Here is a 24,258-nt window from a genome sequence, read left to right as displayed (position 1 = left end):
ATCACTGTGTGAATGTCCGCTCTTTTGGAAGGGAAATGTACAAAGCCAGTTGTATCGATAAGTTATTGTTCGTATGCCAAGCCTAGGAATGGAAATTTACCGATCTTACATAAGAACTACTTTCAATTTATTAAAAGTGTCATTAAACTTTAAACCAAGCAGCGATATAATAAAGTTATAATCATTTTTGAAAAAGTACCACACATTTTTGAAAATTACCACGATATAATAAAGTTATAATCATTATGATCATGAATTATCGAAATAAATGATATTTGATCACATAACTAGTCTGCCCTGAGAAATATATCGAAATTTCCCCCTCAAATCATAACACTAATGATTATAAATCCCTATGTGGCACTCACAAAATTCCCATAGTTTCTTAAATTTGTTGTGTTTACTTTACTTTTTGTAAATTTATCGAGTTACCGGGGTCATGGTTAAGAACTCAGCAGCGGATTTGGATCTACCGGTGGCCAGTTGGCATAGGGGACTGTCCATCGATCAGATGCAGGCGGCTGATGACCTGGGAACGGCACTGGGATACAATATCAGTGGCATTCGCGACTGCTTGCTGCGCCTTGGATTGCGTCCTTTGGTCAGGAACCGCCAGCTTCTCAGGATTGTGCAATTGAGTCGCGGCCAAAAGCTGGCCTTTCTCTACTTTCTGTTCCAGGAACATTACGATTCCGGTGGGTCATGTAAAAAATTCACGGTTAATGGACAACTCCTGCTCTCGGCCATCGCCTATCTGGACCTGCCAGCCACTTTTCGAGCACTGGACAAAGTTCTGCCCCTTAGCGGAAATCGTGTCAGTAAATCGAATGCGACACCAGAACTGCAAAAGGTTGGTATGCTCTTTGCACTCTTTTCGAAATCACAGAAAAAATTTTTATAGGATATATAATTTTTATATATCTATCTCATGATTACGAAATGTACAAAAATTTAACAAATGACATTTGACATTGTTATTAAGATCTTAGAGATTTTAAGGTCAACATTTTTATATTGTTTCACCCAGAAAAAAATCGATATGAAACGTAGATCGATTTTACATTAAGTAATATCAATTTTAACTTTATATGAGACCAGGTAAATTTGATATGGTCGAAGTGGGTATTTTATGTAAAAACGATATAGTTGTGCATTATCAGAAATTTACATGCACATATTGATTTTACTACGACATGCTTTTTTTGTGAGTAGGAATTAAATATATTTATTCTCAATCTCTTTTCCTATAAAAATATTTTTCCTCATTAGAAGCAGTCTCGGCGGCTTTCCTGCGCAACACCGAATCCCTCGGTCTTTGAATCAAACACCCCAAAGGATTTAGAGGATCAGATGCCATTGGATCTGCCAGCCACATTTCGAGCGTTAGACAAAGTTCTTTCCTCACAGCTAACGCAACACAAAGAATTGCCAAAATCCGGGAAAAGTGTAAAGCCCTACTTTCAGAAGCAGCCACGCCCAAAATCATTCCGCCAATCAACCCATTTAACTTCGAATTCCCCGCTTTTTGAGGTACAGATTCCCAATGAGGTGGGAGATCCCAGAGCGGATGACGACCGGTGGTTCGCCGATTTTCAATTGCATCCGATCCAACGAACAGTTAAGGCGGTTATCAACCATGAGCTCTGCCATCTGTTTGATCAAATAGACGAGGCGCCCAACGATCCAGCTCAGGATCCAAGGGATCTGTGTGAATTCCACGAGGAAAAGAGATCTCTGGAGCGACAGGCCTTTCTGGCTGAGCAGCGCCGACGTTACCTGGAGATGATTGATGTGGAAGGGACTGAAAAGAGGGTGAGTGGTTTAGTTTTCATTACCAGATTTAAAGAGAAAGCTTATAATAGAAAAATATATATTTCTCATTCCTAAAATGTAAAGAATAATATATATTTATGAGTAAGCTTAAAAAAAATGCTTTTATTCTTATTTTTAAAATTTAAAGAATAATAAATATTTATGGGATGCTAAGTTTACATTTACTTTTCCTCCAAAAAGCTCACAAGGGAGCGGATTATAAAGCACCTGAATCGGGACGTGGATGAGTACCTTCTTAAGTTCGGCGACAAGGGCTGGAGTCCCGGAGTTCCTGCCTTTCGAAAAACAGGCTGTGCCGCCTGCAACAAACTGGTCCACGTGAGCCTGGAGACTCCTCCGCAGGTTCTCCTCCTGGAAGGTGAATGGGGACGTCTGTACGACAGGAGTGGGCCCAGGATGCGGCTTTGCGCGGGGGAGGATGTCAACCGAGAGTTCCAGAAAGATAAGACATTAAAAACACAACCAGAATATTTTACGGCACCCGGAAGACACAGACCCTATGCCTTCAACTATGCAAGAATATTTGAAGAGGGCAGTAACCAATCGTTGAATACCAAAGGATTCATTGGGAATTCCTTGGTCAAAGCACTCGATGATGTGGAGGTGAAGGAAAGAAGGTTACCCAGGACCATTAGAAGCAGCCACATCAACGAGGCGGTCTCCCGATGTGTGAGAAAAATCTTCGAGAAAAGTTTGCTGTCGGTTCCGAACCTGGTTACGCCAAAGAATTCCACGGAACGCCTCGTCTATCACCACAAGCGAATCGATCCCGATGACGAAGAGTTCATGGATCAGATGCTAAACGATGCTTTTAAGATATTACGACGCGATAGAAGACTCGTTCTGGCCGGTCTTCCCGATGGTCATAAGATACCGGAGCTACGAGAGTGGATTCGGAGGAGATATGGCAAACGATATGGCCCGCTAACCGATGTGGAGGCAGAGAAGCTCAGGCAGAAGGTGAAGAATCTGCCGGAGATGGAAAAGAAATTGATTCCGCTGATGGCTAATGTAGATCCCCGGACGGTCCGACAAAATCCCGACCCCTTTGCCCAGTATAAAGATATTATGGTTGCGGCTAATAAGTTCAAGAAATCGTTCCGGGAGGAAGTCCTCCAGATTATCCTCAAGCAAACCCGACTCTGCTGGCAGGCGCAGCACAATCTGCGCACCTACAACAGCTCCGGACTTCGTCGCACTTTCTTCACATATCTTCCAAGCAGTGCCTCCAGTAGAGATCCCACCTTCAGTCTCTATTTGGCACAGAAAAAAGGCGGATCCTAAGTTAGATTGTGTCAAGAGATTACAATATGATCCTTTTCTAAGGCCAACATAATCATTTTAATCGTAGCAGATAGAATGAATATCATTGACCTTAGATGGTATCAGTTATTTAAATTACTTAATGATTAGTTTCCATCAAAATTAATTGTTTATTTGATTCCTCTATCATTTTTACCACTTGACAAGAAAGCTTTTATGTAGACAAGTAGGGCTTCCAAATTTAAGAAAGTATAGTAGTATATAAATTTTTATTCAACTGCAGCATATATTTTTATACATATGGAATAACCAATTATGGTTTAATAAAAATATCCGTTTTAAATATCAAAATATAAGTTGTATTAAACTTACATTGGAAACGTTCTTATCTTAGTTGATAATATTTATTGTTTCTCTTTTCTTATATATTTTTGTATAATAGAAAGTTTTTATTAGAAACAATAAAAACAAGTTAGGAAATGCAGGTAACAAAAAAAATTGTGGGCGGCTTTGTCTTGTGCCAGCCGCCCGTTTATGTGTTCCATCCTTGTCTAGGGGAGTGCTAACTTGCTCTCCTTCCAAACAACACGGTTACCTGTGTTGTTCGCCGCCTTTTAAATGCACGCTTTGCGGAATAACCACTTGGGAATTTTAAGGGAGCCGCGACGGAAGATAACTGAAATATTCGCTTATAACTTGATATTTTTGACGTTTATTTTACATTTACGTTTACATTTTTACGTTTATTACTTTTAATATTAATTTAAAAATGTATTAGATTATATTTATTTATTTTACTATATTATTATATATTTTCTAAGTTTAATTTTTATATTTATGTTGTGCGGCTAACATTGACATTGAAATTAATGGGTTGATTGATTTCCCGTTTTGGTCGGCGGACCTGCAACGTGACATTGACGACAACTCCAAAGGCCCACTAGGGCCATTGGTGACCCAGTCATTAACCATATGACCAAGTTATACCACCGAAAATTTATTAAAACAAACACGTAGTTCCCGAGAAACATATGTATAAAAAGTCAGGTTGCGAACAGCAAGTTATCAATCATAAACGATTCCACCATCAGTTCGGTTATCTTTACTATCGAAAGCAATATGTGCAGAAACCTAAAGTCTTACAGTTCCCTGCTGGTTCTGATCCTGGCACTTGGAGCCATTTCAGCTCAACCTGCGAGGTTAGCAAAACAGCTACAGAAACAGCAGGCGGCACCTTACCCATCCGCGGAGGAACTGAAGCCCGAGGTTCCATTCGAAGAAGGAGTTCCCGATCAGACCTATGGGCCTCCGGATCTGACCTACGGACCTCCGCCCACCGATGCAGTGGAGCAGTTGCCCAGTGATGAGGAGCCCCAGGACTTCACTCCCGATCCGGATGCAGAGGAAGTTCAGCCCATTCAGCAAGGCCCCGCTCGTCTGACCAAGCAGATCAGGAGTCGTCCACAAGCACAAGGATTGATTCTGCTCTCCTCGAGTCCACTGCAAGTGCTAAGTTCCAATGGACTCCCTGTTCCAGTGGCTATTCAATGGTAGAAACACTAAACACTTAATTTGTGGTACTGATTTTTATAAACATTATATTAATTATTGTCTTTTGTTATCCGTTGAACCATTAAAGAACATACGTTGATACACCGAATTGATGTATTTACAATATTGTATCGGAGGTCGAGATTTGGGGACCCAATACGGTATGTGGAGTACCTATACATATATAATTACAAATATAAGAACGATAAAAGTATGCAGATAACTTTAGCTAATCTCGGTTTTGGGAAATTCTCAGCAATTGCTTTGGAATGATCTGCCCCAACCTAGGCTACATAGTAAAAGCTAAATAATAATTTATTTAAGAATACTACGTAAAATCACTTTTGGCATTGTGCGGTCCTCGAGTTAACACAGAAATATTCTCCAACTGACAAAACTGAACAAACAGATATATCGTAAAACTTTCTACTTAAAATGCTAGTTATTGTCTGGTACGATTGCAGCTAATTGATAACAAAAAAAAATGCAACTAATTCGCGATAATAATAAATTAAACAAACTAGAGCACCACCACTGGTGTCGAATAGTTAAACAACTAATGGTAAACATATTCGTAGTCTGGGAGAAACTACATAAAGCCTTCGGTCATAAATTCGCACACATTTTGTAGGCAGAACCAGAACTAGCCAGGTTCTGTTTTTGTTTTGCTCTTCTCTTTTTTTTATCTTAATGGGTGGTGTCGTTTAAGATTTGAGCTAAGCTGGCCCAGGTACCAAAGACGAAGCCACAGAGTCCGAAGATCAGGATGAGAAAGTCCTTCCACAGCATCCAGTTGTAGCGACCGTAGCCAACGTTATAGAAGGTGATAACTTCAATTATTGGTGGCGCAATCAGGGCCAAAGCTGAGCTGCTCACGGCTCCAACAAGCGAAATAATGGAGCCAAGATTGGGAATGCAGGTGGCGAGGAGAACTATTAGAAAAAGTACAGTGTTATTAGAGAATTTTTGATGGTTTTTAGGATACTTACAGGTAAAGGTGACTAGAACGACGCGCAAGACTGTGGCCGAAAGATCTTTGGCCCGCGTGGTATCGAAATGACTACGCACAAAAGGCTCAACGATGTTCACGGGCACATAGAACTGAAGTGTATAAGAGAGGAAGATGGCCACGGCCATGGAGATGCGGACCAACTGAGAGAGTCTAAACAGAAAGGAAAAAATATTGGTTAATTAAAGGTATTTAATTTGGCTGAATATTGTGGAAATACTTTAAATATTGCTTTAAATGAAAGCTGAAGAATATAGGTTAATCCAGGCAGCTTATTTTCAGATAAAGAATATTTAACAGGGACCGTAAATAATCGTAATTTGAGATTTTAATTTTAAAACAAGAGAGAACGCTATAGTCGGGTGCCCCGACTATCAGATACCCGTTACTCAGCTAAAGGGAGTGCGAAGGAGATGGAGAAAAACTTTGATCCGCCGTAACTTTTTAACGAATGGTCCGATTTAAAAAATTTCTTCTACATTTCGATAGGTATTGATAAACACAATAACACTGCATTTTTACTTTTCCAAAATATTGAAACTTTTAAAATCGTATATAAGCGATTGTGGGCGTTAGAGGGGGCGTGGCACCCTTTTGAAACAAACTTGCGCTGCGTAGGAACTCCTAGAATCTGCATGCAAAATGTCAATCTTCTAGCTTTTATAGTTTCCGAGATCTCAGCGTTCATACAGACAGACAGACAGACAGACAGACAGACAGACAGACAGACAGACAGACGGACAGACAGACGGACAGACGGACATGGCTAGATCGACTCGGCTAGTGACCCTGATCAAGAATATATATACTTTATGGGGTCGGAAACGCTTCCTTCTACCTGTTACATACTTTTGCACGAATCTAATATACCCTTTTACTCTACGAGTAACGGGTATAAAGACTACTGTGATATTTAGTTTTAAAAGGTCGAAAACTTGTTCAAAAATTATATGCATGTCAACAAATCTAGAAAGCAAATAAACTGCTATTTTTTCATGTCTATAAAGTGCAAAAAACCAGTTAAATTGTTAACACTTGTACAAATCTCAGTAGGCCTTTTAATATAAAAATCTCAAATAACGATTATTTACGGTCCCTGATATTTAATCCTCTTTCTTAAAAACCAGTCGCGATTAGGAATGGAAAGTTTTGGAACTCACGTATCGCCCTGCGGCAGATTTAGGGTTATGCTGCCTTCCACATGTTCGCCGTACTTCAGGTAGCCGAAGAACCCGACCGCTGTATACAGACAGGCCACGATTACCATGCCCGTATTGAGAACACCGGTGGTTCCGCCAAAGTCCTCGGGGGTGCGCATGTTGTTCTCCAGCGGCAGGACAACGCCAATCCCTTCAAACGCGTAGATGGCGGTTCCGAAGTACAGGGGCAACGTGGCCCAGGTGGCTACAGGTTTCACAGTGTGCACATCGGGCAGATCCACCAGCATGTAGGAGAAGGTAATGGCCAGACCGGCCACAGTGAGAAGAGCGGCCACTAGCGACACGGGCGTCAGGTACTTGAGGTTCCGCACCAGATTCAACAAGATCATGGGCACCAACATTATGAGTAGATAGATCTGCACGGGCATCTGGTAGTAGTGATCCATGACGTCCTTAATGTTCAGCGCCACAAACAGAAAGTAGACGCAGCAGAAACCGATTTGGGTTATGAACAGGAACGTGGTAACGATCCGTCGGGCCAGAATCGAATATCTCCTCAAGCCCAGGGGTCCAGATTCAAAGCTACAGTATGCCACCTCCGAAAAGTTCAAAGCAGGCTGCTGGAATCTCCGACACAGCTCGTGCGAGCAGTTGACCAGCATATGCATGCAGTGGGTGCAGATGGCGCCCATGATCATGGTGCCAAAGAGTCCCACATAGAGGCCGGCGTTCTTGAAGGCATCCGGCATGGCCAAGATGCCCGTGCCAATGTTGCCCTTCAGCAGATGGACCAGGGTGTCGAAGTTGGACGTCGGATGCTCCAGAGTGCGATGATGGGTGGGGTTGTAGCTGGACTTGTCCGTGGCTCCGCGTTCATCGTCTCCCGATCCCGAGGCTGCTGCGTGCACTCACAGATAAAAATCGAGAGAAATATAAGTTTGATTTTATCGAAAAAATATTTAAATATCTTAAATTTCACCCACTACCAATGGAAAATAAATTGTTCTAATTTTGCGCATAAAATATTTAAAATTAGTCGAAAATATAGTTGCAATGCATTTATTGTTGTTTTAAAATAATAATTGGTTAAAGTAATCAAAAGTTAACTCTATAAATAGGCACCTATTACTGGCTGTTATAATTATAGAGAATTGATATTGAAACAGAAAAACGATGATTAATTTAGAATTATCTAAAAAATGAATAAGCATTTGATTACGGCCTGCCAATGTTTTGCGGTTTTGTGAAACATGTCAATATCAAAATAATTCATTTTCTTTGTAGAACTTTATTGGATAACCCAATCATTTACTTTCAGTTTAATATATTTGTAATACAAGGGTTAGATGAAAACATAATTTTTGAGTTGATATTATTCTATGAATATTCTATGAATATTCTATGTAAAAATATATTCGTCTAATCTTAAGTATACCGAGAGTTCGAAATGTTAGGGTATGATCGCTTGGCTAAAACACATATGGCGCTTAAAAACATTAAATTCGTATATTTCGAAAATGATTTTTTTTTAAATGTGTCACTCTTGTAGGTAAAACTTTAAAGAAACATGTTTTAATTTTGTTACAATTTTTAATTTTTATTAAATGTCTTTTTTAAGAATGATAATTCTGAAACCGGGTTACAAACTCACCTGCTAGGCTGTCCTCGCTGTGCACGTTGACCAGCGTGTTGTCCGGCGGAGAGCTGCGCACGGGTCGTGCCGACGATCCTCGACTGCCCTCGTAGTCGGAGGCATCGCTCTGCAGGAGCAACGGCTGGCGTTCGGTCATCTTTTTCTTGCGCGGCGCACCCTCGGAAATCTGGAAACCGTAGTGGGTAATTAATTCAGAGCAATGCACTATATGATGCGGCCTCCCCGGCTGCACGAAACACACTAAATCTTAAAGTGAAACCGCTACTTGAGACGCCCGCTTTTCGCCTCGGAAATTTTCCGCTGACTCAGTTTTCCACACTTATGTATAACAATAGGAGGTGCAGATAGTGCGGCGGATAGGAGACGCGTGCCGGGAGTGCGGAGCGGAAAATTTCGACCATGCTGATAGTCCGACTCAGCCTTGGACTTGACTCAAAGTACGATTAATTTGATCACTTCATTACTTTGCATATTGCATATGGGTCTGATTACGCTCGCTTCGGAAGTCGATATCAAATTGGCGAGTCCAGTTGCTAGAGTATAGCTTTAAAACCGAAAACACCAACAGTTCGCAAAAACAAGCTATACGAGGCGATAAGACCCGCATATCGCCTGCAAAGCCAGTGGTCATACCATAAATCAGAATTATATAATGTGTATCCAGACGGTGAATCAAATATCCACCCATTATTATTTGATTACTGGCTTATTGAGTCAGTAGACGGGGTTACTCAGATTGCAAGACCAGTTCTTTGATATGCAATACTTCCTATGGTATAAAATGAGTTTGAAAGAATTTAACGTTCTACGAAAATACTCAAAATTAAACTGTTGAATTAAAGTTTAAACAAATAAATGAAAAATATTGATTTAAAAAAAGTTAGTTTACAAATTTAACATAAGAAGAAACATAGGAAATTATTTATAATCTAAAATTAAAAGGTAACAAATGCGTGACCTCAATAAATGTTTCTGAGTATAAGCATTATTTTGTTTTGCCAAGCAAAGTACTACATACATATTCAAGAAATGTAAACTAAATTCTTAGCCAGGGCTTAAATAGGATTATATCTAGTCTACTTAGATCTCGACAAGCAGCAGACTTATGTCAAGTAATCTTTATTTGAGTGCAATAAAGAAATCAAACAAAGCATCAAGAATTCCAACTTAATTTCGTTTTATCTTGCATCACAGACTTGCACAACAAAGTGCGAAATTACAGATATACATAATTGTATCTTGTTTCACTTACAGATGAATCTCAACTTGGGATGGTCGATTTCTTTTGATTTTTTGTAGTCGTAGAAACTCGGCTTTTGGGCAGTGGAATAAATAATAATCTTGGAACTAAAACTGAAAAACAAAGGATAATTAACAAGGATAATTAATGAAAGATAAAATCAAAATAAACCCAATCAGCATGCGCATGTGGATGGTCGGATGTGTGGGTGTTCTACCTGTTGAAGGTTGGTTAATGGCGTCAGGTCCTCCATTGATTTTTTCCCGCTTGACACTGACAATGAAATCTGTAGGTGCTCCTGCGAAGGTCACAACGTTGTGGTGCGATTGCGATTTATCAATGTGCAAGGCAAATCAAACTAAAACCAAAGTTCTCCAAAACTCCATTAATTACAGAATTTGTGTGTGTGGGGGAGGAGACGGATGCCAATTATCTTTTTCCAGTCTGCGAATCGAACAGAGAAGACATCAACAATGAATCATGTTGTATTCGCCACAGACATTTGATAGGACGAAAGTGATGACTTTCGCCCAATTGATAAGTTGTATCGAAGTTGCAACACACATGCTATCCTTTAACTGCTCTTGCGGTTTTCAATACATACGTTACTACTTTCTTCGAATTTAGCTCGCAATAACAATTGCCTCACACCCCGAAACAGCACTGAAGCTGCAAAGCAAAACACCAGCAAGGTTGGTTTTTTCCGTATCTATCGATTGTTTAGTCGATTTGACGGTACAGTAAAGATTAGTTAAGAAATCTAATACCATCTAAAAATAATTGTTGAAAGCGGAAATTTTATGCTTAGAAGTTTTGAAATGTACAAAATAAATGTATCTAATTTTATTGAAATAAAAAATATTAACTTTTAACGGAACAATAATTTTAAAATCAATTATAAATCTTCTTTTACTCTTTTATATAAAATTTTGAAATATTTTGTTACTCATTTTGATTTTATGAGATGTAAATATTAGTAAAAAAGAAATAAAATTAACTTTTTAAACCAAGTTTTTTTAATAAAAAGTTAATCAGCAAAAAAAATATGTTGAAAAGGGAGTAATCTGTTTTCTACCGATAATTTGTTCGTCAGTTTACCTATTCAGTGTCCACTGTACTTGAGACCTAATCGCTAGAGTTTTCCGTATTTTTTTCACATTCCAGCTACGGTCCTACTTTTGTGTTCTCTCCCATTTCGTGACGTGTCTGCGGTAAATTTATTTAAAATCGCCTTTATCCTTAAATTACCGGACCAATAACCGAAGGAAGATCAACATGGTGGAGCTGTCGAGCGTCATTTCCAAGTTCTACAACGACTACGTGCAGAACACGCCCAAGAAGCTGAAGCTGGTGGACATCTACCTGGGCTACATTCTGCTGACCGGCATCATCCAGTTTGTTTACTGCTGCCTGGTGGGCACCTTCCCGTTCAACTCCTTCCTCTCCGGATTCATCAGCACCGTCAGCTGCTTCGTCCTGGCCGTGTGCCTCCGCCTGCAGGCCAATCCCCAGAACAAGACGGTCTTTGCCGGCATTTCGCCGGAACGCGGATTCGCCGACTTCATCTTCGCCCATGTGATCCTGCACCTGGTGGTGATGAACTTCATCGGTTAACCAAGCTACCCAACATGCGACTCGGATATATTTATAAATAAAATGTAACTCTAATAGTAGATCTGGCGATAGGCGCCGAGAAAATCAAAGGGTTCTTGTGTGCAATCCAAATGGATCTGTGGCTCCGGAATGGCCATCTCAATGGGTTCCACCTTTTCCGCATAGTCGGCCAGTTGGGGCTCGCTTTTGGCCTTGTTCGGCTCGGTTTCCTTGGAGGGCTTGTTCTTCGAGGCATCGGTTTTGATTTTTTTCGGCACCAGCACGGAATCGTTGACATTTAGGGGCACCAGATCCTTGAAGACAGTCTGATCCGGCGGGAAGTTCATCTTCTGGGTGACCTTATAGTGGAGTTATAATTGTTTTAAAATTGTTTCTACTTATTAGAACCCTAACTAACCTTTGGTGCTATAACTGCATTAGCTTCCGATTGAATTTTCGTGTCCAGCATAATGTGGGATATTATCTGAACCTCGCTTTGCTTGCGCACGGTGGTGTTGTACTGGGGCACGGCAAACTTGTCGATTATTAAGGGTCTCTGGGACGTCGGTCCGGTACTTTTGGGCTTCGGATTATCCGGCATCGGGATCTCCGCCTCGACGCCATTGCAGGATTGAACCAGGATGTTTGGCCTTGCTGTGGGCGCCAATTGAACACGACGCGTCGTGGAGGTCCTCTGGTTCATATTGAGTCGGGTTTTACGCTTGTGCGGCATTTTGAACAGAGCCGCAAGGAATACGAAAGTACTTTTCAACTCGCCTCTGATTTTAAACAGCACGCCACACTGATTCGGCTATTTTCGAGCACTGGCCAACAGCTGTTCTACAGTGAAATTTCTTTTGAAAGAAAATAGAATATTAGAAAAATATTATACATGAAAACAGGCTTTGTTATATTACACACATTATAAAAAATACCTGTGGTTGGCTTATATATATTTTTTGAAATACATTTTGAAATATTTAAACTTTTTTCAGAAAGTTTTACTTTCTAATACCCACTGTAACCAGCCGGTTCTGGCGTTTTACAACACTGCACCAGCTGCACACCTGATTTTGGGTGGGGGGTTTTGAACCAAATATTTTGATTCCTCAAAGAATAATGGCCTTATCCCGAGCCAAGCCCGAAGAACTGCCCAAGGATGCGGTTGTGATCACAGAGGATCAGGCCCTCAAGTACCAGTGGAAGATCATAACCGCCTGGGACAAAATCGGCGATGTGTAAGTGCTACAGAACTCCAAACAAGCCGCTTACCTAACATCCTAAACCAAAATAATGTCTTATAGGTGGTCCCTGCGATACACCCCCGGAATTCTGGCCGCCCTGGCTGCGGGAACGGGGGCCTACATCAATAACCATTATCGTACGAAGCTGCGACTGGGCGGACATGGTCGGTTGTCCAGTTACCTGCCGATTGTCGCCGTTCCCGCCATTTTCACCATGCTGACGCACAAGTTCTTCATCCAGCGGCCCATTCTGCTGAATCCCCTGGGCGAGTGCCCGGTGTGCATCCAAGTGCGGAGTGCCGCCTTCCAGACGAGTCTGGGCATTGTGTATCCCACGATCCTGGCTCCCTTCGCCGCATTTATGTTCGCCACCCGCTGCTACACGTACCGCATGCCCTCGATCACGGAGAGTCCGCGCGAGGTGTTCCAGCTGTGGCGCAAGATCACCCGCCCCATTGTCCCCGCCCTGGGCACCATCATCTGCCTGCAGGCCCTGCTCACCATGTTCCTCACCGGCCAGGAGGACAAGCAGAACTTCAAACTGATGCTGCGCATGAGGGAGATCGAGCACCAGCTGGAGGAGGAGCACATGCCCCAGAGATTCGACTTTTAATTGTTATACCCTGTTGACTAGATGAAATAGAGGCGCATTTTGGAGATTTGTCCATGTGCAATTTGTAGTTTTTGGTGATTTGTTTGTGGGATCAAAAATAACTTTTTCGATTGGATTAAAATATGTATTTTTGGTTTTTTTGATGCATTTTTGTATTGAATAAAATGCAATTAAAAAAAGAAAATGTTTGAAAAAGCCATTTAAAAATCGTAATATATGTAAGCATGTAGTTTAAAAAAATATTTTAAGAATTACTAAATTAGTTACTCTTACAAGAAACCACATTTTTGAATTATCCCCTGCCAAATTTTTGACTAAATTTATTAATTGCAGACCAAAGTCCTATTATTCAATTCAAAAAGTGTGTAGAATTAATGTTTTAACCTTCAAAAAAACCTCACAAGATAGAAAATGATCTATTCTATTTTTTGCTAAAATAAAAATGCACTCAATTTAATAACATCAAAAAACGGTTATTTTGACATTTATTTATTAGAGACCAGTGCCTAAAAATAATTTTAAAAATAAATACCTCCTAAAATTAGAATTCTGCACTGCTATTAGAAAATGATCTATTCTATTTTTTACAAATATAAAAATGGATTACATTTTTAACATCCAAAAACGGTTATTTTGACCATCGCTAAGCTTATCGATAGGCGCCAAAGTTTGCCGCATTGCCTATCGGAAAGGTGCGAATCTCACACGTTGCTGTAGAGCTGCAAAAACATCGATGGTAGGCCCCATCGATAGTTTTGATAGTTTGCAGAATTAACCTCGATACTATCGCGATAGTATCGCTCATACATAAACATTGGGGATCCTTTAAAAATTTTAATTGTTGAAAATTCAAATTGCAATTAGATTAAATTAAAGTGAGATCTTTTTAATACACATCCATACATATGGATCAGTGATCAGTGATCAATTTTGTCTGCTCAACGCTTGTGATAAATTTCAATGACGTAAAAGTAAAAAACAGTGCGCGCGCAATCTGGAAAAAAATGTTGATTCATAAAAATTAAAAATGGCTGAACAATTATAAAGAATTCCACCGAATTTATGGTTTTTTAAACTATCGTGATAGTCTGAAAAATATCGAAGTCAGTCACCGGCGGCCAACCATCGATACTATCGATGGTTCCATCGATTTTTTTGCAGCTCTACGTTGCTGCAGTCGGCTGACGAAATTGTTTGCATTTGCATTTACTGTTGAAAACGTGAGTAATACATAACTTGTTTTGGTTCGGCGGCAGTGCGGGCTACCTTACAACAGTAGAAATAAACAAACGGACGCTTTTCTGATTTAATTTGCCCCGTAATTGTGTAATACAGTCACGTAGTGCAGTGTGCACTTTCACTGCTCCGCTTTGTGGGCCATTTTGAGGGGTTAGGGAGCCCCAATTGTCGCGTGGCAAGCTTTAAGTAAAAATTTTAATCTCACCCACTACCTGACCATTGCAGCTAGCAGCGAAATGAAGTTCCTCACCGCCAAGGAGGTGCGCGATGCCTATCTGGGCTTCTTCAAGGAGCAGCAGCACATCTATGTCCACTCATCGAGCACCATTCCCCTGGATGATCCCACGCTGCTGTTCGCCAACGCGGGGATGAACCAGTTCAAACCCATCTTCCTGGGCACCGCCGATCCCAACAGCGAGATGTCCAAGTGGGTGCGCGTGGCCAACACGCAGAAGTGCATCCGTGCCGGCGGCAAGCACAACGATCTGGATGATGTGGGCAAGGATGTCTACCATCACACCTTCTTCGAGATGCTGGGCAATTGGTCCTTTGGCGACTACTTCAAGAAGGAGATCTGCTCGTGGGCCTGGGAGTTCCTCACCCAGCGCCTCAGCCTGCCCAAGGATCGCCTGTATGTGACGTACTTTGGGGGAGATGAGGCTAGCGGTCTGGAACCCGATCTGGAGTGCAAGCAGTTGTGGCTGGACTTGGGCCTCAAGCCGGAGCACATCCTGCCGGGCAGCATGAAGGATAACTTCTGGGAGATGGGCGAAACGGGACCCTGCGGACCCTGCTCCGAGCTGCACTTTGACCGGATTGGTGGGCGCAGCGTCCCAGAGCTGGTCAACATGGACGATCCGGATGTTTTGGAGATCTGGAATCTGGTGTTCATCCAGTACAACCGCGAATCCGATGGTAGTTTGAAGCAGCTGCCCAGGAAGCACATCGATTGCGGCATGGGTTTCGAGCGTTTGGTGTCCGTCATTCAGAACAAGCGCTCCAACTACGACACGGATCTTTTTGTGCCCCTCTTCGAGGCCATCCAGGCGGGCACTGGTGCCCCAGCTTACCAGGGACGCGTGGGCGCCGACGATGTGGACGGCATTGACATGGCCTACCGCGTGCTCGCCGATCACGCCCGCACCATCACCATTGCCCTCGCCGATGGCGGCACTCCGGATAACACTGGTCGCGGTTATGTCCTGCGACGCATCCTTCGTCGCGCTGTGCGGTAAGTTGACTTGACTTGTGAGTAGACCTTGGATTTTGCATATTTGTCTATTTTTGGTCCGATTTTTAACATAATTTCTAGGTAGGTGTCATATTTTTCAAATGTAATAAATTCGGATGCATATCGGAAATGTGCAAAATATATGCATAAAATATATGCATAAAATATGCAAACAACTGAAGGCTCAAATTTTTAATGCAGCTCTCTGGTATTCCAACCCAAAAACTATTCTGCCCCTTTTACTAAATATAAATAGGGTATACATAAATTTGGGAAAAAAATTATATATCTCAGAAATGACGAAAAAGAACAAACAATTTTCTTCGGATAAAATAGGTTGGCTATGAAATGGACAATCTTGAATAGATGAATTTATTTTATATTTTGCATATTTTATGCATATGCATTTTATGCAAATATGCAAAAATAAAATATGCCATTAATTTTATACTTTAATTTTATTGAAACGAACCTTGGTGTTTTCGGAATCGATCTATCTTTATCCTACAAAAAGTATGCAAATATGCTAAATCCGAGGTCTACATATAAGCATTGATAAAATGTTAAAACAAATCCTATTTATATCCTATAGCTATGCCACTGAGAAGCTGAATGCCAAGCCCGGTTTCTTTGCCACCCTTGTAAACACCGTGGTGGATCTGCTGGGCGATGCCTTCCCAGAGGTGAAGAAGGATCCGCAACACATCATTGACATTATCAACGAGGAGGAGTTGCAGTTCCTCAAGACTCTAACGCGCGGACGCAACCTGCTCAACCGCACCATTGAAAAGTTGGGCAATCAGACCACCATTCCCGGCGATGTTGCCTGGCGTCTGTACGATACCTACGGCTTCCCAGTCGATCTTACCCAGCTGATGGCCGAGGAGAAGTCCCTCAAAATCGACATGGATGGCTACGAGGCCGCCAAGCAGAATTCCTATGTGCTATCGCAGGGCAAGGGTGCCAGCAAGATCGAGGAGATCAATCTGGATGTGCACGCCATTTCGCAGTTGCAGGATCAGGGAGTGCCGCCCACCAACGACTCCTTCAAGTACAAATACGAGGCTGTGTCGGAGGAGCGTGACTCTGCCTATAACTACGGTGTGTGCAGCAGCAAGATCGTCGCCCTGCGTTTCGAGAATCAGTTTGTGAACGAAATCAGCAGCGGCCAGAAGGCAGGCATCGTGCTGGACAACACAAACTTCTATGCGGAGAGCGGTGGTCAGATTTACGATCAAGGTGCTTTGGTTAAGGTCAACGACGAGGCCAACGAATTCCTGGTGGATCGCGTTTATAATCGAGGAGGCTACATCCTTCACATCGGCGTCGTAGAGGGCACACTAAAACTGGGCGATGAGCTGGAACTGCATATCGATGTGGAGCGCCGCTGGCTGACTATGAAGAACCACTCGGCCACGCATGCACTCAACCACTGTTTGCTGCAAGTCCTCGGCAAGGACACCGAGCAGAAGGGCTCGCTGGTGGTGCCAGAGAAGCTGCGCTTCGACTTCAACAGCAAGGGTGCCATGACCATCGAGCAGGTGGCCAAAACGGAGCAGCTGACCAAGGAGATGGTGTACAAGAATGTGCCCATCTACGCCAAGGAGTCGCAATTGGCGCTGGCGAAGAAGATCCGTGGATTGCGCTCTGTCTTCGACGAGGTTTACCCGGATCCCGTGAGGGTAATCTCCTTCGGCGTCTCTGTGGACGAACTGGAGCAGAATCCCGACTCCGGGGCCGGCGAACAGACCTCCGTGGAGTTCTGCGGCGGCACGCATCTCAGGCGATCGGGCCACATCATGGACTTTGTCATCAGCAGCGAAGAGGCCATTGCCAAGGGCATCCGACGCATTGTGGCTCTCACCGGGCCCGAAGCTCTCAAGGCGCTCAAGAAATCGGAGGCTTTCGAAAAGGAAATCATCCAGCTGAAGGCCACCATCGATGCCGATCAGTCGGGCAAGGACTCCAAGTCGCATGTCAAGGAGATTGTCGACCTCACAGAACAGATCTCGCATGCCACGATTCCATACGTGAAGAAGGATGAAATGCGTAATTTGCTGAAGGGCTTGAAGAAGACTTTGGACGACAAGGAGCGTGCCCTGCGCGCCGCCGTCTCGGTGACCGTCGTGGAGCGCGCTAAGGCGCTGTGCGAGGCCAATCCCGAGGCCACCGTGCTAGTCGAGCAGCTGGAGGCCTTTAACAACACCAAGGCACTGGATGCCGCACTCAAGCAGGTGCGCAGCCAGCTGCCCGATGCCGCTGCCATGTTCTTGTCCGTGGACGTGGACTCCAAGAAGATCTTCTGCCTCAGTTCGGTGCCCAAGAGTGCCGTGGCGAAGGGCCTGAAGGCGAACGAGTGGGTGCAGCACGTTTCCGCCACGCTGGGCGGCAAGGGAGGCGGCAAACCGGAGTCCGCCCAGGCCTCGGGCACAAATTACGAAAAGGTGGACGAGATTGTCCAGCTGGCCAGCAAGTTTGCCCAGTCGAAGTTGTCTTAAATATATATAGAACTAACAAGCGGCAAGACCTTCAATTACTCACAATTTTGATACACTTATGCTTAATCCCAATCCGTTGATCTGTTCCAAACAGCATTTCAGATGAATTTTTACGGCTATTTATAAAATAAAAGCATTTATACACTTATAATAAATACCCATGTGTGTTTGATTTGAAGGGAAACTACAATTTACACATTTAATTACTTTTCCAACTATAAAGATAATAGTAATGCCTTATTAAATTATACATTAAATGAATAATTTGAAAATAAAAGCATTTATACACTTATAATAAATACCCAAATGTGTCTTTGACTTTAAGGGAAAACTACAGTATAAACTCAATTTACACATTTAATTACTTTTCAAACTCTAAAGATAATAGTAATGCCTTATTGAATTATACATTAAATGAATAATTTGTCAATAACTACATTTAAGGTTAAATATGTCACACACATTTTTTTTAAGAACACATAGCTTATAGCTTAAGATTTGTTTTTCTGTATTATCCAATCGACTGCCTCGGCAAAGTTCTCCACCAGAGCTGTTGGAGGAGGCGATGGCTGGACATCTGGCAGATATTTGCCCGTCTTGACCTGGATTCCCTGCATGCCCACGCTCATGGCGCCGACAATGTCATCGTGGGCATCCTGGAAAGTATCGAGGAATTATAATAGATACTACTCATTATATAAGATCCCACTCACATCTCCTATCATAACACAGGTGGCGGGATCCCGACCATCCAGAGCTCCTTCGAAGAAGTACGGATTCGGTTTGCCAATCACTTTGGCGGTTCTTCCGGTGGCATATTCCAAACCCTTAACAAAGCATCCCGGTCCCAACGCCAGGCCATCGGCGCGTTTGTAGTATTTACCCTGATGCACGGCCACCAGTTTGTGATTCTTATTCTCCAGGAGAACTCTATTGGAAAGATTGGGATGTTAGGATATGATTAGGATATATATTATTACGATACCCACTTGAAAGCCTCGTTCAGTTTGTCATAGTTAAAAGCCTTTGGAGCCAGTCCTATCACAACTGAATCCTGATAGCGCTTGGTATCCTCCGGCGGAAAGTCCTGGCGCGCATCCTCAGACAGGATATAGTAAGGATTCAGTTTCTCATCCTCCACAAAGTCCACTGCTGCGCTCAAGGAGCTGTAGATCTCAGAGGGGTCAAGTTGGAAACCAATCCTGCAGAGCCTTTCGTGCAGAGTGCCCTTGGAATCCTTGGTGGTATTCGTTACGAACTTGACCTCCACACCAGATTCACGGAGTCTGCAAAAGAAACTTGTGCTTTTAGGTTGGATTTTATTGTAATATCACTTGTAGTAGCACCTTTTCAAAGCCTCAACTGCATTTGGAGTAGGTTCATCCTCCACATGCAGGGTTCCGCTGAGATCAATGAGGGCTCCTTTGATAGACATCCTTCGCAAGTGTGAAAAGCTCCTGCTTCCTGCCAAAAACAACAACATTTGATAGCTTCCAGCTGGTTCGATTGCCGATAGTCCTTTCGATATGTTTTGTGTATCAGCAGGTGATTTTCCAGGGGCGTAGCTCGATTTTGTTGTGCCTTTAAAATGGGTAAAGGGCATAGCAGACTTACCTAGGGAAAACGGCCCCCAGCGATTTTTAAAAATTTTGAATCAGCGATGGTAGATAATTAGAAGGAGAATATGGAAACCTATTTTCAAAGCTATTGGACATTTGGCTGAGGAGTAATCGTCTGCAATCCAAAAATGTATTTAAGCTTATATCTGACCAACGGAAACGCTTAACTGAAAATTAGTGATGAGAAATCAAAGGGATAAGAAATAGGTCCTCGCTAAAAAAGCTTGGAATTTTTAAGACTTTTTAAAAGTGCAGAAAACCGCGATTAAAATTTTCAAAAAAAATTTTGACCACTTTCAAGTTTTGGCAACACCACCAATTTTTTACAGCTCCTGTGTCTTTTAACCATTGAATTAATAAAAAAAAATCATAATTTTATAGGTGGTGCAACAGTGTCAAAGAAAGGAAAAACTAGATTTCAAGTAGTTTTGTGGGACTTTTTCTACAACCCGGCCACCCCAGTTTTTTTTTTTAAGTTTTTGAAGTGCACAGTACCAACTTGATTGCAAAGCCCATTGCTTCCAATATTTATTCTCACACCTATTTTGGCACTATCATCACTCTTTTGCCGTATTTTGGCGTTAGAAAGAAAACACGAAATCAATTTTATCTTTCGAGCAGAAAGCACGATTTGCATAATTCAAAAGCAGAAATATCTGTCTTTTCATGGCCGAATACGAGATAAAAAAATAATGCTTTCAGACCATAGATGTTCAGACAATTTTTTAAGTCCAAAAGTAGGATTTCGGCCAATAGGTAAGTTTAAAAAATACCATTCTATCCCAATTCACTGGATTTAATGTGGGATCTCCGTTGAGGAATTCGCTATGAATTCTTTTCATTGACCTATTACTTTTTTCCAAAGCATATACAATTTTGTGTATTACATATTAAAAGCCTACTTTTGGACTTAAAAAATGGTATCGCTGGGTCATCAATGGTCTGAAAGCATTATTTTTTTATCTCGTTATCGGCCATGAAAAGACAGATATTTCTGCTTTTGAATTATGCAAATCGTGCTTTCTGCTCGAAAGATAAAATTGATTTCGTGTTTTCTTTCTAACGCCAAAATACGGCAAAAGAGTGATGATAGTGCCAAAATAGGTGTGAGAATAAATATTGGAAGCAATGGGCTTTGCAATCAAGTTGGTACTGTGCACTTCAAAAACTTAAAAAAAAAAACTGGGGTGGCCGGGTTGTAGAAAAAGTCCCACAAAACTACTTGAAATCTAGTTTTTCCTTTCTTTGACACTGTTGCACCACCTATAAAATTATGATTTTTTTTTATTAATTCAATGGTTAAAAGACACAGGAGCTGTAAAAAATTGGTGGTGTTGCCAAAACTTGAAAGTGGTCAAAATTTTTTTTGAAAATTTTAATCGCGGTTTTCTGCACTTTTAAAAAGTCTTAAAAATTCCAAGCTTTTTTAGCGAGGACCTATTTCTTATCCCTTTGATTTCTCATCACTAATTTTCAGTTAAGCGTTTCCGTTGGTCAGATATAAGCTTAAATACATTTTTGGATTGCAGACGATTACTCCTCAGCCAAATGTCCAATAGCTTTGAAAATTGGTTTCCATATTCTCCTTCTAATTATCTACCATCGCTGATTCAAAATTTTTAAAAATCGCTGGGGGCCGTTTTCCCTAGGTAAGTCTGCTATGCCCTTTCTTTACTTTAACGAACATTAAATAATCTTAAATAATAATAAAAAAGGATCTGAACAGACTAACCGTATTTCGGTATACAACTTTTCTTATATTTCTCGTAAGACCCCCTCGCACCTTCAAAATTTCTCTCAAAATTTTTCTGAAAAGACCACTCTTATTTCGGTATAAAACTGCACTTTTATTTTTCGTATGACCCCCTCGAACAGATGTTTTTTTGCCCCCGCCCATGCCTACCTAAGCTTTAGCAATGTTGTTTTCTACCGGCAGATCTTTCCTGGCGCGGATTTCCTTGGATATATCCAGAAATGCTAGACCATCTGGACTGATAGCTAATTACTGCCAGGTGGCCACTGCCCTGCGTCCAAAGAAGGCGAAATCGAACCGGAAAGAGGTAAGATCTTCAGATTCCCATAAGATTTACATAACTTTAGCTCGATTTTGGTGATCCCTTCCAGTCGCAGTACTTCTCGGATGCCAAGCGGATCCGAGCCATCGGCGGGAAAGGTGGCGACGGCTGCGTTTCCTTCCTGCAGCTGTGGTGCAATGAGCGCGCCGGTCCGGATGGCGGCGACGGTGGCCACGGTGGCCATGTGGTTTTCCAGGCCTCCAACGATGTGCGCAACTTCAACCACGTGGGCAGCGTGCTCAAGGCGGAGGAGGGGGAGAGGGGCGGCTCCAAGGATTGCCATGGCAAGAACGCCAAGCATGCGGTGATTAAGGTGCCCATTGGAACGGTGATCAGGAATGCCCAGGGTCTAATTGTCGGCGATCTCGGGCAGGCGGACCTCATGTTTGTGGCCGCTCGCGGTGGAGCCGGCGGCAAGGGCAATCGCTTCTTTACCACCGACAAGGAAACGAGTCCCAAGGTCTGCGAATACGGACCCACTGGCGAGGATCTCTCCTACACCCTGGAGCTCCGCAGCATGGCGGATGTGGGCCTGATTGGCTATCCAAATGCGGGCAAGAGCACCCTGCTGAATGCCCTGACGCGGGCCAAGCCAAAGGTGGCTCCCTACGCCTTCACCACGCTGCGTCCTCATCTGGGCACCGTGCAGTACGATGATCACGTTCAGCTGACCATCGCAGATCTTCCAGGACTCGTGCCCGATGCCCATTTGAACAAGGGATTGGGCATACAGTTCCTAAAGCACGCCGAACGATGCAGCTTGTTACTATTTCTCCTAGACGCCAGTGCCGCGGAGCCTTGGACGCACTACGAGCAGCTCATGCACGAGTTGCGGAAGTTCGGAGGAAGCCTAGCCAGTCGCCCGCAACTGGTGGTGGCCAACAAACTGGATGTGGCGGAGGGTCAAAGTAATTTCGAGGAGCTGCAGCGCAGGCTAGAGAATCCCGTGCTGGGCATCAGCGCCAAGATGGGTCACAATCTGGGAGAGCTCCTTAAAAGCATACGCAAAAGATACGATCAAGCTGCGTCTTAAGTTAATTTCGTTTGTTATTTATAAATTAAACTTTAATCTTATGAGCTAAGCAAGCGGGAAACATTCAATTACAATCCCTCCTCGGAGGTGGGCAGCCAGAAGGCCATGTTGGTGCATGCAGAGGCCAACATCATGTACTTGGGATTGAACTGGACGCACTGCACCGGTCCCGGATGATCGCCATTCAGCACGGAGACCTTGTTGCCCGTGTCGGCGTTCCAGATGTGCACGCGTCCATCGGTGCTGCCCGAGAAGATGAACTGCGAGTCCGGGCTGAAGCTCGCCTCGATGGCGATGCCCTTGTTGTTCGGATAGCCGGTGAACGTTTGCAGCGGAGTGCCGTGAAAGGCGTCGACCAGTCGGATAACCGATCCATTTGTGCTGATCAGAATCGTTTTGCCGTCGCGCGAGAACTTCAGGCCCGTCCAGTCGCACTCCTTCTCCTGGTTGAGCTTGAACGTGACGAAGGGTCCCTTGTCGAAGGAGCGCAGATCGTACAGCTTGATGCTCTCCGAATTGACGCCGGCGGCGAAGATCAGGCCCTCGGGATCGTAGGCGGCGATGGGTCGGCCGGAGAGGTGCATCAATCCCTGGCAGTTGGGCGAACGTAGGTCCCACAGGCGCAGCGTCTTGTCCAGCGAGCCGGAGAGGAAGGTGTCCTCCACGGGAGAGATGCACAGCGAGATGACCTTCTTGGTGTGGCCGGGAAAGTAGCGCAGATACTTGTTGTCGTGCAAACTCAGATACCGGATGGTGTCGTCCACCTTGGTGGAACTGTGGATGGCCGTGTTGTTGGCATGGGTGAAGTGAATCAAGTCCACGCCGTACTTCTTCGAGTTCACCGTGCGCGACTGCGTTCCCTTTTCGCAATCGTAGATCACGATCTGGTCATCCTCGCTGCACGAAATCAGGTGCTCCCCGTTCGGCGCAAAGTCAATGGCGTTGATCTTGTCCGTGTTCTCGCGGAAGATCTTGGCCACCTTGAAGCTGCGCACCACGGGATCGATTAGTTTTATCTTCATTTTGAGCCGCCGGATTAAATTTCGGATTTGTTTTTTGTTGTCAATTGAATTTTTTTGACGCAAGGCTCTGCTAGCGATGGCAGTCCGCGGCTCGATAGGTTGTTGCTCGCTATCGATATCGAACTAGGGAACTGTGAGTGGTTCCGGGATGAATCGGTGGAGCGGAACCAGTAAGCTGATTTTGAATTTTTTAAAAGTGCGCCAAACTTACTAACGGTTATTTGTATTTATAAAAACAAATTACTCAAGAAATGAAAGAAAATTACGCCAACATCAACAAAATCATCTCGTTTCACTTTCCCTCAATAAAATATACAGTAGTCGAAAGCCTTAGTTTCTAGCGCTCTAAAACTCTCAGTTAGCTCATAGTTTTACACTGTA

General features: G+C 43.2%; 11 protein-coding genes and 1 non-coding gene across 16 annotated transcripts in view; 7 read left to right on the top strand and 5 right to left on the bottom strand.

Moving 5' to 3' along the window:
* Positions 1-329: 329 nt before the first annotated feature.
* On the top strand, positions 330-3,419 carry LOC108062632 (uncharacterized). Its single transcript, XM_017149384.3, has 3 exons — positions 330-850; positions 1,270-1,812; positions 2,014-3,419. Exons 1-3 carry the CDS (start codon positions 440-442, stop codon positions 3,115-3,117), a joined length of 2,058 nt encoding a protein of 685 aa, XP_017004873.2. The 5' UTR covers positions 330-439; the 3' UTR covers positions 3,118-3,419.
* Positions 3,420-3,588: 169 nt separating this feature from the next.
* Positions 3,589-3,685, bottom strand: LOC123003292 (U6atac minor spliceosomal RNA). The gene has a single exon (XR_006412524.1). It is a non-coding gene; the product is annotated as a U6atac minor spliceosomal RNA (small nuclear RNA).
* A 321-nt stretch (positions 3,686-4,006) lies between these two features.
* Positions 4,007-4,650, top strand: LOC108062612 (uncharacterized). The gene has a single exon (XM_017149360.3). It carries the CDS (start codon positions 4,216-4,218, stop codon positions 4,648-4,650), a length of 435 nt encoding a protein of 144 aa, XP_017004849.2. The 5' UTR covers positions 4,007-4,215.
* Positions 4,651-4,667: 17 nt separating this feature from the next.
* On the bottom strand, positions 4,668-10,923 carry LOC108062609 (proton-coupled amino acid transporter-like protein CG1139). 5 transcript variants are annotated; one of them, XM_070211632.1, is made up of 7 exons: positions 10,315-10,418; positions 9,928-10,154; positions 9,723-9,823; positions 8,468-8,636; positions 6,817-7,723; positions 5,637-5,809; positions 4,668-5,579 (listed from the first exon to the last, which is right to left on the bottom strand). In XM_070211632.1, exons 4-7 carry the CDS (start codon positions 8,604-8,606, stop codon positions 5,335-5,337), a joined length of 1,464 nt encoding a protein of 487 aa, XP_070067733.1. In that variant the 5' UTR covers positions 8,607-8,636; positions 9,723-9,823; positions 9,928-10,154; positions 10,315-10,418; the 3' UTR covers positions 4,668-5,334. The 5 variants fall into 5 exon arrangements, with proteins under 5 accessions (XP_070067733.1, XP_070067731.1, XP_044251057.1 ...); XM_070211630.1 differs by lacking the exons at positions 9,723-9,823; positions 10,315-10,418 and adding an exon at positions 10,809-10,923; XM_044395122.2 differs by lacking the exon at positions 9,723-9,823.
* The window catches only part of Ostgamma (oligosaccharide transferase gamma subunit), a 103,688-nt gene continuing 88,306 nt past the window's right edge, over positions 8,877-24,258 (top strand). The window contains exon 1 of the mRNA XM_017160616.3: positions 8,877-8,880. The gene's annotated coding sequence lies outside the window, so the exon portion shown is untranslated. The remainder of the gene's footprint in view (positions 8,881-24,258) is intronic.
* On the top strand, positions 10,986-11,383 carry Dad1 (dolichyl-diphosphooligosaccharide--protein glycosyltransferase subunit). The gene has a single exon (XM_017149303.3). The coding sequence runs from the start codon at positions 10,986-10,988 to the stop codon at positions 11,322-11,324; it is 339 nt and encodes a 112-aa protein (XP_017004792.1). The 3' UTR covers positions 11,325-11,383.
* On the bottom strand, positions 11,016-12,108 carry Rcd4 (Reduction in Cnn dots 4). The gene is made up of 2 exons (XM_017149302.3): positions 11,722-12,108; positions 11,016-11,662 (listed from the first exon to the last, which is right to left on the bottom strand). The coding sequence occupies exons 1-2, from the start codon at positions 12,034-12,036 to the stop codon at positions 11,375-11,377; spliced, it is 603 nt and encodes a 200-aa protein (XP_017004791.2). The 5' UTR covers positions 12,037-12,108; the 3' UTR covers positions 11,016-11,374.
* On the top strand, positions 12,408-13,229 carry LOC108062580 (uncharacterized). Its single transcript, XM_017149312.3, has 2 exons — positions 12,408-12,541; positions 12,608-13,229. The coding sequence occupies exons 1-2, from the start codon at positions 12,423-12,425 to the stop codon at positions 13,158-13,160; spliced, it is 672 nt and encodes a 223-aa protein (XP_017004801.2). The 5' UTR covers positions 12,408-12,422; the 3' UTR covers positions 13,161-13,229.
* AlaRS (alanine--tRNA ligase, cytoplasmic) lies at positions 13,815-18,285 on the top strand. Its single transcript, XM_017149319.3, has 4 exons — positions 13,815-13,874; positions 14,335-14,380; positions 14,625-15,630; positions 16,223-18,285. The coding sequence occupies exons 3-4, from the start codon at positions 14,636-14,638 to the stop codon at positions 18,126-18,128; spliced, it is 2,901 nt and encodes a 966-aa protein (XP_017004808.2). The 5' UTR covers positions 13,815-13,874; positions 14,335-14,380; positions 14,625-14,635; the 3' UTR covers positions 18,129-18,285.
* On the bottom strand, positions 18,472-19,654 carry LOC108062579 (haloacid dehalogenase-like hydrolase domain-containing protein 2). Its single transcript, XM_017149311.3, has 4 exons — positions 19,475-19,654; positions 19,118-19,414; positions 18,842-19,058; positions 18,472-18,784 (listed from the first exon to the last, which is right to left on the bottom strand). The coding sequence occupies exons 1-4, from the start codon at positions 19,609-19,611 to the stop codon at positions 18,620-18,622; spliced, it is 816 nt and encodes a 271-aa protein (XP_017004800.2). The 5' UTR covers positions 19,612-19,654; the 3' UTR covers positions 18,472-18,619.
* On the top strand, positions 21,628-22,904 carry LOC108062624 (mitochondrial ribosome-associated GTPase 2). The gene is made up of 2 exons (XM_017149374.3): positions 21,628-21,807; positions 21,872-22,904. The coding sequence occupies exons 1-2, from the start codon at positions 21,664-21,666 to the stop codon at positions 22,853-22,855; spliced, it is 1,128 nt and encodes a 375-aa protein (XP_017004863.2). The 5' UTR covers positions 21,628-21,663; the 3' UTR covers positions 22,856-22,904.
* Positions 22,883-23,963, bottom strand: Wdr82 (WD repeat domain 82). The gene has a single exon (XM_017149375.3). The coding sequence runs from the start codon at positions 23,875-23,877 to the stop codon at positions 22,924-22,926; it is 954 nt and encodes a 317-aa protein (XP_017004864.1). The 5' UTR covers positions 23,878-23,963; the 3' UTR covers positions 22,883-22,923.

The sequence above is a fragment of the Drosophila takahashii genome, chromosome 2L (assembly GCF_030179915.1).
Source record: "Drosophila takahashii strain IR98-3 E-12201 chromosome 2L, DtakHiC1v2, whole genome shotgun sequence".
NCBI classification, from domain to species: Eukaryota; Metazoa; Arthropoda; class Insecta; order Diptera; family Drosophilidae; genus Drosophila; species Drosophila takahashii.
The sequence above is the reverse complement of the archived record's forward strand: the minus strand, read 5'-3'. Positions and strand labels throughout refer to the sequence as shown.